This window comes from Neolamprologus brichardi, chromosome 11, assembly GCF_056152115.1.
Source record: "Neolamprologus brichardi isolate AB-2024 chromosome 11, ASM5615211v1, whole genome shotgun sequence".
NCBI classification, from domain to species: Eukaryota; Metazoa; Chordata; class Actinopteri; order Cichliformes; family Cichlidae; genus Neolamprologus; species Neolamprologus brichardi.
The window spans coordinates 30,807,164-30,818,732 of record NC_142114.1 but is presented as its reverse complement, the minus strand read 5'-3'; the positions used below and the strand labels follow the sequence as shown (position 1 = coordinate 30,818,732).

At 43.3% G+C, this 11,569-nt stretch overlaps 1 protein-coding gene across 1 annotated transcript; it reads right to left on the bottom strand.

Annotated features, from left to right (window-relative positions):
* Positions 1 to 3,810: 3,810 nt before the first annotated feature.
* On the bottom strand, positions 3,811 to 11,190 carry LOC102797732 (uncharacterized). The gene is made up of 4 exons (XM_087847874.1): positions 11,142 to 11,190; positions 9,886 to 10,439; positions 7,816 to 7,944; positions 3,811 to 3,882 (listed from the first exon to the last, which is right to left on the bottom strand). The coding sequence occupies exons 1-4, from the start codon at positions 11,188 to 11,190 to the stop codon at positions 3,859 to 3,861; spliced, it is 756 nt and encodes a 251-aa protein (XP_087704000.1). The 3' UTR covers positions 3,811 to 3,858.
* Positions 11,191 to 11,569: the final 379 nt, after the last annotated feature.

Here is an 11,569-nt window from a genome sequence, read left to right as displayed (position 1 = left end):
CTGAGGTCGTCTCTCAGCATCGTCTTGGTTTAAAAACAGCTCTGAAATAAAAGTTGTGCTGATGGCAGGACTGTTTGTTCAAATGTTGTTTTGTATTTTTTATTGATGGCTGATGTTTATGGCACTTACATATGTCAGAAATATGAGGTGTGTCTTGTTGTATAACTTGTTAGTATTTAAAAGTAGAATGGGAGGCAGAGCCTTCAGTTTTCAGGCCCCTCTTCTGTGGAACCAGCTTCCAGTTTGGATTCAGGAGACAGACACTATCTCTACTTTCAAGATTAGGCTTCAAACTTTCCTTTTTGCTAAAGCATATAGTTAGGGCTGGACCAGGTGACCCTGAATCCTCCCTTAGTTATGCTGCAATAGACGTAGGCTGCCGGGGGATTCCCATGATGCACAAAGTACTTCTCCTTCACTCCTCAATGTTTACTTCCTATTAAAAAGGAGTTCTTCTTCCCTGCTGTCACCACTGCTGCTCACTGGAGATGATTTGATCAGTGAGGTTTCTCTCTAATGTTTTAGGGTCTTTAACTCATAATATAAAGCCCCTTCTGGTGACTGTTACACTGGGGCTAAATGTAAAATTGAACTGGAGGATAGGGCCAGGATATGTCCTTCAACGCACATATTAAACAAATATGTAAGACTGCTTTCTTCCATTTGTGCAACATCTCTAAAGTTAGAAATATCCTGTCTCAGAGTGACGCTGAAAAACTAGTTCATGCATTTATTACTTCCAGGCTGGACTACTGCAATTCATTATTATCAGGATGTCCAAAAAACTCACTGAAAAGCCTTCAGCTAATCCAAAATGCTGCAGCAAGAGTACTGACAGGGACTAGAAAGAGAGAGCAGATTTCTCCTGTTTTGGCTTCCTGTTAAATCCAGAATTGAATTCAAAATCCTGCTCCTCATATACAAGGTCTTAAATAATCAGGCCCCATCTTATCTTAATGACCTTGTAGTACCATATCACCCTATTAGAGCACTTCGCTCTCGCTCTGCAGGCCTACTTGTTGTTCCTAGAGTATTTAAAAGTAGAATGGGAGGCAGAGCCTTCAGTTTTCAGGCCCCTCTTCTGTGGAACCAGCTTCCAGTTTGGATTCAGGAGACAGACACTATCTCTACTTTCAAGATCAGGCTTCAAACTTTCCTTTTTGCTAAAGCATATAGTTAGGGCTGGACCAGGTGACCCTGAATCCTCCCTTAGTTATGCTGCAATAGATGTAGGCTGCCGGGGATTCCCATGATGCATTGAGTTTTTCCTTTCCAGTCACCTTTCTCACTCACTATGTATTAACAGACCTCTCTGCATTGAATCATATCTGTTATTAACCTCTGTCTCTCTTCCACAGCATGTCTTTATCCTGTCTTCCTTCTCTCACCCCAACCAATCACAGCAGATGGCCCCGCCCCTCCCTGAGCCTGGTTCTGCTGGAGGTTTCTTCCTGTTAAAAGGGAGATTTTCCTTCCCACTGTCGCCAAAGTGCTGCTCATAGGGGGTCATATGATTGTTGGGTTTTTCTCTGTATGTATCATTGTAGGGTCGACCTCACAGTATAAAGCTCCTTGAGGCGACTGCTGTTGTGATTTGGCGCTGTGTAAATGAAACTGAATTGAACTGAAGTCTTCATCTGTAACGTGCTACCTTCTACATTTAGATGAATATAAGATATTGATGCCGTGGAAACGATGCGTTAAAGTTAAACAAAGACAAATTTGTAACAAGATAAATACACATGATGACAAACAACGATACAATAAACTTTTGCAGATTTGTTTATTCAGATAAAATATAAAAGATAAAAAAAGCCCAGAGAAATGGAAACCTAAAATGAGTGAGCGTGCTGGTAACGGTTGCTGTGATGCTGGCTCAGTTCAGAGCCCATCCCAGCCTCTTTATGTTGATATCTGCTTTATCACTCCTGCTAAACGCTCCCAAGTTCATACATTCCTCCGCAGCTCCGCCCGCTCCACGCCCGCCTTCTCTTTCTGTCTTTGTGAGCGAGCTGCTTTGTTGGAAAGAATAAACTTAGACTTTGGTTTGAAAAGATGAATCAAACCTGCAACAATGAGGATTTGCTTTCAGGCCGTGATTGTCCTGCTGCAAACATAACAAACAAAAAAGTGGGACATTGGAGACGCTGCCAAACCAACACACGCAATAAAAGTACAAATAATAGCAAAGTTATTACCAGGAAAGAAAAACAGTGGAAAAAGAAGCACGAACAGTTTTCAAAAACCCTCAATAGTCTTAAAAATAACACGAAGAATTGATTTAGAATAGAAGAGTACCATGGAAACAACAGCTTCATATCATGTGTTTTCATGAACTGTTAGTGTCACTGGCAGCTATAGAAACAGTGAAAACATGAGCATATATAATTACAGGCACAGCAAAATCACGTTTTATATTCTGTAGCTTTTTATATCAATAATAATATAATTAAATGTCTGCTGAGTAGGTGTGACATTCTCCAACAGTAAGGAGGGAAAATACAACGATGAAGTGTTTATAAAGTGTATTTATGCTCTGGAACTGCACCTCAGCAGCCACTTCATTAGGTACACCTGTAAACGCTCCTGGAAACCAGATTTTGGTCCATGTCGATGTGACATCATCGTACAGCTTCCTCACATCTCAAAGGCGCTCAGTGGGACTGAGATCTGTGACTGTGGACGTCATCAGGGCACCGTGAATTCATCGTTCAAGAAACCAGTTTGAGACGATCTGAGCTGTGTGACACGAGCAGCCAATCAGAAGATGGTCATAAAGGTTTGGACACGGTCAGCGACGAGACTCGGGTCGGCATGGAGTTGAAACGATGCTCAGTCGGTACCAAGGGGCCCAAAGTGTGCCCAGAAAATATCCCCCAGTCCATCACACCACCTGTTCATGTTTACACCCAGTTCTGATCCTACGGACTCGGTAGATCAGCTGTAGCTTCTGTTTCCTGTTCTCAGCTGACAGAAGTGACCCTGGTGTGGTCGCCATCTGCTTGGAGCTTCGACGTGTGCACCGAGTGGACGCTGGAGTGGCTGTTGCCTTTGTCAGCTGAAAGGTGTCCATTCTCATGGACCTCTGGCGGCGTCTCCCAGCTGCTCACTGGCTGTTTTCTCGCTCTGTGAACTTGGAGATGGTGGTGTGGGAACATCCCAGCACATCTCCTTTTTCTGAAAGGCTCAGACCAACAACTCGACCAAAGTCACTTAAATCACTTCAGCCTGGCTTGAGCATGTCCAGATGTGTGAACGCACTGAGTTGGAGCCATGTGATTGGCTGATTAGATGTTTGGATGAGCCTAACTGGTGTACCTAATGCAATGGCAAGTGAGGGTACATCCTGTCGCAAAAAATGACAAAAGATAAAGAAGAAGAAGAAAAATAAACGGTAATCTAACCTAACAGTCACAACATCAACTTGGGAATTAAAACTAATGTGAAATGATTTTGATTTTTAAGAGGAAACAAAGCCAAAGTAATACTGGTCACATAGAAACGTAAATATGGAAGATTTTTCTAAAGATTGCAAAAATGTGACAGACTGGAAGGAATGAAAATCAGATACATGTAAAATTTGTGTTATAATTGTGACAACATAATAAACATATGATAACAAAAGTAAAATATAAATCCACCGATCAGTGTGTTTCTGATTTTTCTGTTTTGTTTCCCTTTAAATAAAATCGTATTTTCTGCTTTTTGTTGAGACTTTAAAAAAAACAGCAAAGCAACAACAACAGTTTTTGTTCAGAGAATAAATTAATGTTCATGACATTAAAACAGTAATTATGACAGATGTAAAAAAGACTGAGAGTAAAGTAAACGTGTTGGTCTGATCCTCGATGAGGGCGTTTAGCTCGGCCGCCCGGTCTGCTCCTGGAAAAGATGGACGAGCATCGAGGTTATTTAAGCAGCACTTCCTCACTTATTCACCAATAACACAACAAGCAGTGAATATTATCTTAATTATTGATTTTGGAAAGTGGCAATAAGCCATAAATCCTGCACCGTCATCGGGGTCATAAAGGAGGAAAAGGTGGAGAAAGTAACCTGTGATCAGCAGTAATGATTTACAGACGTATGAAAAGGCGTTACTTTACCCAGCGCGTGCTGATAACAAAAGTATTTTAGTGGCTGGGTTTTTAAAATATTTACTAAAATCAATATTCACTCAGCCCTAGTTTGTCCAATTCCTTTCAGTCATAGTCACTTTATTAAATTATGGGAAGGTTCGACCTGGATTTTCTACATTTCCAGTTTAAACTTCAGTTAACTGTGACTATCCCAGTCCACAATCTGCAGTTTCTCTAACGGCCACTAGAGGCGCCAGCAGTGAGCCAGTCTGTTTAGAGCTTGATACAAATTGGCTGTATCCCAATTCAGGGTCTGCAGCCTTAAAGGTCGCATTTTAAGGCCGATTACGTCACAACGATGCAACGAAGGCTGTCCCAATTCGAAGGCTGCTCGAAATGCGGCCCTCAAATGTGTCCTTCATTTCCCTGAATTTTAAGGACGTGGCGGTGTACACTTCGTGGCCCAACATATCCCAGAATGCATAGCGCGGTGGTGGGTGTGGATAATTTTGCCGAAAAAAAAAACAGTGGATGAGGGGCGCAAGAAGAGTAAACTTTAAGTAAGTACTGAATATTATGTCACTTATTTAATAATAATAATAATAATACATTTTATTTGAGGGCGCCTTTCAGAAACCCAAGGTCACCTTACAAAAGACACAATTAATAAAAGGAACAATAGTCATAAAATACATAAAATAAGTTAAAATTACAAAACAGAGCGTGACAACAGATAAAATCAGCATTAAAGCGAATAAACCAGTCTAAACAGGTGTGTTTTGAGCTGTGTCTTAAATACGGAGAGGGAGTCAATATTTCTTAGTGCAGGAGGAAGAGAGCTCCAGAGCCGAGGAGCAGAGCAACTGAAAGCTCTGCTCCCCACAGTGATGAGGTGTGAGGAGGGAACAGTAAGATGATCTGAGAGGGCGGGAAACAGTGGTGATATGGAGCAGGTCACACAGATATGAAGGAGCAGATTTATGGATACATTTGAACGTGAGAAGTAAGATTTTAAAGTTTATCCTGGCTTCTATGGGCAACCAGTGAAGCTGCTGAAAAATGGGGTAATATGAGCACTTAACGGAGTACGGGTTATGATCCAAGCTGCAGAATTTTGAAAAAGTTGGAGTTTATGAAGGGACCTTTTAGGGAGACCAAATAGGAGGGAATTACAGTAATCAATACGGGATGTAATAAGACTATGGGCAAGGACAGCAGCAGCATGGGGAGTAAGGAAGGGGCGTAGTCGGTTAATATTACGTAAGTGGAAGTAAGCAGACCGGGTTATGTAATTAATGTGAGACTGGAATGAGAGAGTATTATCAAGTATGACACCCAAACTCTTAACCTGAGGGGAGGGAAGGGTGGGAGAATTTTCAATGTTAATGGAAAAGCTGTGGGATTTGGTTAGGATAGATGGTGTGCCAACAAGTAAATCTTCAGTTTTATTACTGTTGAGTTTGAGGAAATTGGAGGAGAACCAGGATCTAATCTCAATAAGACAGTCTGAGAGGGAGGGAGGTGGGAGGGATGAATTGGGTTTAGAAGAAAGGTAGAGCTGGGTGTCATCGGCATAACAGTGAAAGTTTATATTATATTTTCGGAATATATGACCAAGAGGAAGCATATAAATAATGAATAAAAGAGGCCCCAATACTGAACCCTGGGGCACACCAGCAGAAACAGGATAGAGAGTTGAAGAATGGGATTTAAGTTGGATAAACTGAGTGCAGTCTGAGAGATAGGAGGTAAACCAGGCAAGGGGGGTGTGACTAATACCAATGGAAGCTAACCGGTTCAGGAGAATATTGTGAGAAATGGTATCAAACGCCGCACTAAGATCAAGAAGGATGAGGATGGATAGGAGACCAGAATCAGCTGCCATCAGAAGGTCATTGGTAATTCTTAGCAGAGCAGTTTCTGTGCTATGATTGGGGCTGAAACCAGATTGAAATTGTTCATAGAGATTATGGTCATTGAGATGTAAATGAAGCTGGGCGGCGACAACTTTTTCAAGAATTTTTGAAATAAAGGGGAGATTTGATATAGGGCGAAGATTATCAAAGTTATTGGGGTCTGCACCAGGCTTTTTGAGAATTGGCATAACAGAAGCCTTTTTCAGTGCTTCAGGAACAATTCCAGTGTTCAGGGAGGAATGAATAATAGTGGTTATGAGAGGTGCTAACGAGGGAAGACAGGCTTTAACTAACACAGTGGGGAGAGGGTCACGTTGACAGGTGGATGACTTAGATTTTTTAATGAGATTAGATACATCAGTTATGGAGGGAAGAGTAAAGCTTGAAAATAACTGACAGGAAGACAGTGGGGGAACCAGGAAGTCTACTTCAGAGTCAGGAGCTCCTACAGAGTTAAGTTGACGGTGAATGTCTGAGATTTTAGAAGTGAAAAAAGAGATAAGAGAGTTGCAGAAATCAACAGAATACATGTGGGAGGCGAACGTGTCTGGAGGTTTTGTAATATTACTGAATAATGAATAGAGGGACCTGGAGTTACCTTCATTAGAACTGATTAAACCAGAGTAGTAAGCAGATTTGGCTGAGGCAATGCAGTCCTTATAGAACAAGACATTCTTGACACATATTTATGTGCAAATGTTTAATAACAAAGAACATTAAAACATTGCTGTTGGCCACATGTCGGCAAAGTCATGTGACATTAGTGACGTTTGTACTAACTTTGTTTTAAAGCCTTTACTTTAAAATATACGCCGTTCAATAGCTGAGCTTAATCAGAGAATGATCAAAGCTCATGTAGAAACAAACAAATGAACAAAAGATTTTCTCCTTCATCTCTGTCAAACAAAGCTGTATGAAACGTTTCTAGCTGTTAGTATCATGGTTGCTAGGCAACCTGGGCAGCGCAACGGAGGCTAGACCGTCCCATTTCACAAGCCTCGCACTTCCGGCCTTAGCGGTCTTTGAGTACGCGGCCCTTGAAGATCGTTGAGGCTGCAGACCCTGAATTATGTGGGAGTGCAGATTCTACTCTAGTCCAGCTGCCAGCTGTTTGGAGTTGAGTACAGGGAGCAGCTGATTGGGGAGGATTGGAGGGGAGAGGAAACAGGAAGTGGGGGTTGTTGTTGTCTTTTAGTAGGACACTGGTGCAGCAGGGAAGCCTTGAAGATTCCAGGATGAAGTGTGCACATTTTAACGGAAAAGATCCCTGAAAGAACCCGGACCGCGGTGGCTTTGGGCCTTGGATTCCTGGCCAGAGTTGTGTCTTCAGCCAGTCGTTTGACCCGCAGAAAGAAAAAATAAATTTGTGTACATTGCAGTGAGCGTGTGGTGGTTCCTTACTGGTCTATGTTAGAGCTACTACTTCCTCATACGGAGGTCATTTTGGGCCTTACGTAACATGATGACAGACGTTGATGTCTGGTGATGCAGTTTGTTAATGTTTCAGAAATGATGACATGTGTTCATTCATGAGTTTGATGTCACTGAACGTGGTGGAACTCGTACACAGATTATTTTCTGCATGAGCCTGTCGGGTTTTTTAGCTCAGGGATCCAGGATGGTGCTAACTTCTGAGCTGGCCTACGAAAAACCAGTGACAAATATCCAATGTGAGGACACGGTGTGACATGTCCTCACGAGCATCAGGGGCGAACAGGCGGGTGGCCTCTGAGGACTTCCGAGAGGTTGCTGTGGCCCTCTTTGTGAGGACATGATTAATTTTACGTGAACCCTTGAAATATTTGTACGTTTGGACTTACGTGTGGTCTCCCATTGGTGGCTTCAAAGCGCCCGTGAGTGGTGTAGAGAGGGATGTCGTCTCTGCTGTTCAGGTGGTCGTAGGGACTGAAGCCTTGGGAGCGCCCCCTGTAGCAGCAGCACCACACCAGCTGGAGAGACAAAACAATTAGCCTGACTCAGTCTGAATGTTTAAAATCCACAGTGATGATGATGATGAAAGCAGGAAGCTTATTGAACACGAGATATGTTTGCTGTGCAAATATACATGGCCATCAGGCAGAAACTTAGTCTGCTGAGGGCGCTCGTGCCAATCATGTGCTCCGATCAGTGTTTATTATTATTGTTGCCTCATAAATGCACAGAGTCTGACGTTTTTCTCAGTAATAAGGCCTTAAAGAAGCATTTCTGCTGCTGTGGGAGTGGCTGTTTCACTCTCAGATTTTGTGTGAATTCAGTGAACTCTGTCAGTATTTTATCCCCAAATGGAAAACGCTCTGACTTTGGTCCAGCTCCGGGGCAAACGCTAAATGCCGGTGTCGTGTTTCACTGCTGATCGTTGCTCTCGCAGCGAAGAATAAAAGTCCTGTAGTCCTCGTCCATGAGTCAGAAGTGTGGTGTTTCTTATAATCGCTCAAACCTCGGGGGCATTTGCCTTTTTCTCTTTTCTTTCTTTTTTCTGCTGCCTCAGATTTCTCAGTGAGCAAAACAATCAGGACGTAAAGCTAAAATGTAGAATTGGTGCTGATAAAAACCTACAGGGTGACCAATGATTGAATTAAGCAGCAAGTCCTCAAATAATGAGCACGTTACTCTGGAGGAAGAATGTGCTGAGACCACCAGGCTGCAGACGTCACCGGCACGTTTCAGACGCGCGCTTTGATTACTGGGATGAAAGCTCAGCAAATTTGTGTTGATTTCTTAGTGGTTAAAAAAAGGCAACCCTGAATTGACTGCAGTAACTCTGAAGACAAAGAGGATATTTAAAACTAGACGAAAAGAAAGCGGAGAAGTCCAAAGACCTGCTAGAAGCATGTAAGGTAATAACTGGTTTGGTCTCGGGCCCGAGGATCTGATACACTGCACAGATTGTTCAATTTGTGCTCTAATTACAACAATCTCACCATGTTGCCCAGCAACCACCGACCAACAGGATAACATTACATTTATTTAGCAATTCTTCAGATAGAAAACATTAGAGAAACATTTTATTATTTGAATTTCGTAACATTAACGTCTAATTTAACTTTAATGTTATGATATATGACATTTTAACGCCGGCATGTTGCCTGGCAACCACCTAACAATGAACTATAATGGCATTTATGATGGTAAATGTGACAGTGGCAGTAGATCAAAGGGAAATAATAAGTCATGGATACACGAAACGTCCAGATTCTGTCTGAAAAGACGAGATGCAAACTTGTTACAATGTAAAAAATATTATTTCAACAATACGGAAAGTTTGTACAGGCCGATGTCTTAGAGGACCCACTGTGAGGCAGTGTGTTGCGACCGTGGGGAGTCCTATAAAAACACCTTTGTGAAAAGTTGGGTTGTGATTGCCGCCATTTCCCAACTTTCTGTGGTTCTCATGACCATTGATCATATTATTGATCAAGGAACTGACATTGTTCATGCAGGGCTGCCAGTTTCAGTCATTGTGCAGATGTACAGTTTATAATATTGGGGAAGGAGTCGCCTGGATGAGTGACGAAACGTTTCTCCCACTGAAAACGTCCAGGTGAACAGAGTCAACCTTTTGGGCTTGTGTTGTGTTTGGATTTCAGGACCAAAGTGCACGTCTGTAACGGAAACACTTCGACTGAATCGACTGAATTCAAAATGTGACGATGCCCCGACCTAATGAGGCCAGAAACACGAAGCCAAAGGATGCTTCGGGTGTGTCTGTGAGATGCAGCTCTGATAAAATGCTGGTATTTGAAACCCTGGCAGTGGCAACGCAGCGGTTACCGAATGTGGCGCAGTCCCTGAACGCACCGCGGACCAGAGGCAGTGTGTTGGTCTCCATATTTGCTGAGATGGATTGTGGGGCGTCTATAAAGATGTGATTTTGAAACGTGTGCACTCACCAGTCCGATCAGCAGCAGGAGCAGCAGCAGCAGAACCACAGCCGCCAGGACCAGCAGAGCTATGCCCCACCCAGGAACCCCCGCACCGCTGCCGGCCGCAGACGCCGCTGTGCTGTGGGTCGTACTCGTGGACGTGCTCGTTCCGTTGCTCCCTGTGGAAGGGGGGGATGTCGCGGAGGAATTGGTGTTGGTGCCGTTACCGGGCGAAGCGGGTGTAGAGGTTGTGTTGTTTGCTGAAGAGCTGTTGTGCGGGGTCATGGCATTCGGAGAGGCAGTCGTTGGGTTCGTCGTCACTGCGGTGGTGTTGGTGGCACTGGAAACAGATGTACTGGTGGTGATGGTGGCACTAGAAACAGATGTACTGGTGGTGTTGGTGGCACTAGAAACAGATGTACTGGTGGTGTTGGTGGCACTAGAAACAGATGTACTGGTGGTGTTGGTGGCACTGGGAACAGATGTGGTGTTGAATCCAGCAGATGTTGTTGCGTTGTTAGAAGAGGTGCTGAGGTTTGGTGTTGTGTTGGTCCCGTTGGTTGAGTTTGTTCCAGAGGCCACTGATGGAACAAGAGCAGTTTTAAATATCTGTGAGCTCAGTAAACAATCACTAGTTTCAATGAATAAAACAATATGGAAACATGATCATGGAGGATGATGAATTTTAGAAGTTTTAGATCTTCCCACAAGTTAAAGGGAAGAAAATATCTGTGTATCTCACAGACTGTTGCACAATAACATCCCGTGTTGTTTCACTTCTTTCACACTAACAGCTGTTAAACACTAAATAAAACAGAGATCGAGTCTGTAGCATCTTCCCCCCTTCCCAAAATATCTGATGCATCTCTCACATGCTGAGATTTGCTGATTGCTGAGGTTAAATTACTAACGATGAAGTAAATGATGAAGACAACAGACCATAGAAAGGCTGCACTGAAACATGACACAGACGTCACAGCAAGGCGAGTCTCAGGGTTCGAGGCTGATACTCACACACAAAAGAAAACCTTTGAAAACTGAACGTAACTATTTCTGGACAGTTTATCAATCAGCAGGTTAATAAATGATGGAAACAATCAGACCGTCGCTAAACTAAAGGACTTTTCTTTCTCTTTTATATCTTTGACAGCTTTAGCTTCCATTGTTTAACATGTTTGTGTTCCTCTGATGCTCGATTTCTATTTTGTTTTGAGTCTGAGACGGAGCAGAAAAGAGTAAAACAGAAGATCTAAAAAGGTGTAGTTTAGGTGTAGTTTTCCAACCTGAGGCGGCGAGGCTGAGAGCGAAGCAGAGCGCGAGCAGTTTCTCCATCTTTCTGCAGGAAATCCGAAAGTTTGTGACAAAGATCTCAGTGTGAGCGGCCGCCGGAGTCTGTTTCCATCCAGAGAAAGACTCCTTTATACACCCGCCTCACCTGCACACAGGTGGGGGAGAGAGAGGGGGGAGGGGCTGCGTTCCTCCGCCTCCCAACATGTCTTTGGGTTTCAGCGACAGCAGAGCTCCACTCTGTGGTCACAGCTCAGTTTCCTGTTTCATTCTTATTCGTCTGTTTGTGCAGCTGTTTAAACCCGAGAGACAAAAAACAAACCCGACGAGGAATCTCTGATCCGAGTGTGCCGACACGGAACGCTGCAGCTTTAGGGATGGATCCATAACATCATAGATCAATGTGGAAATAAACGCACACTCA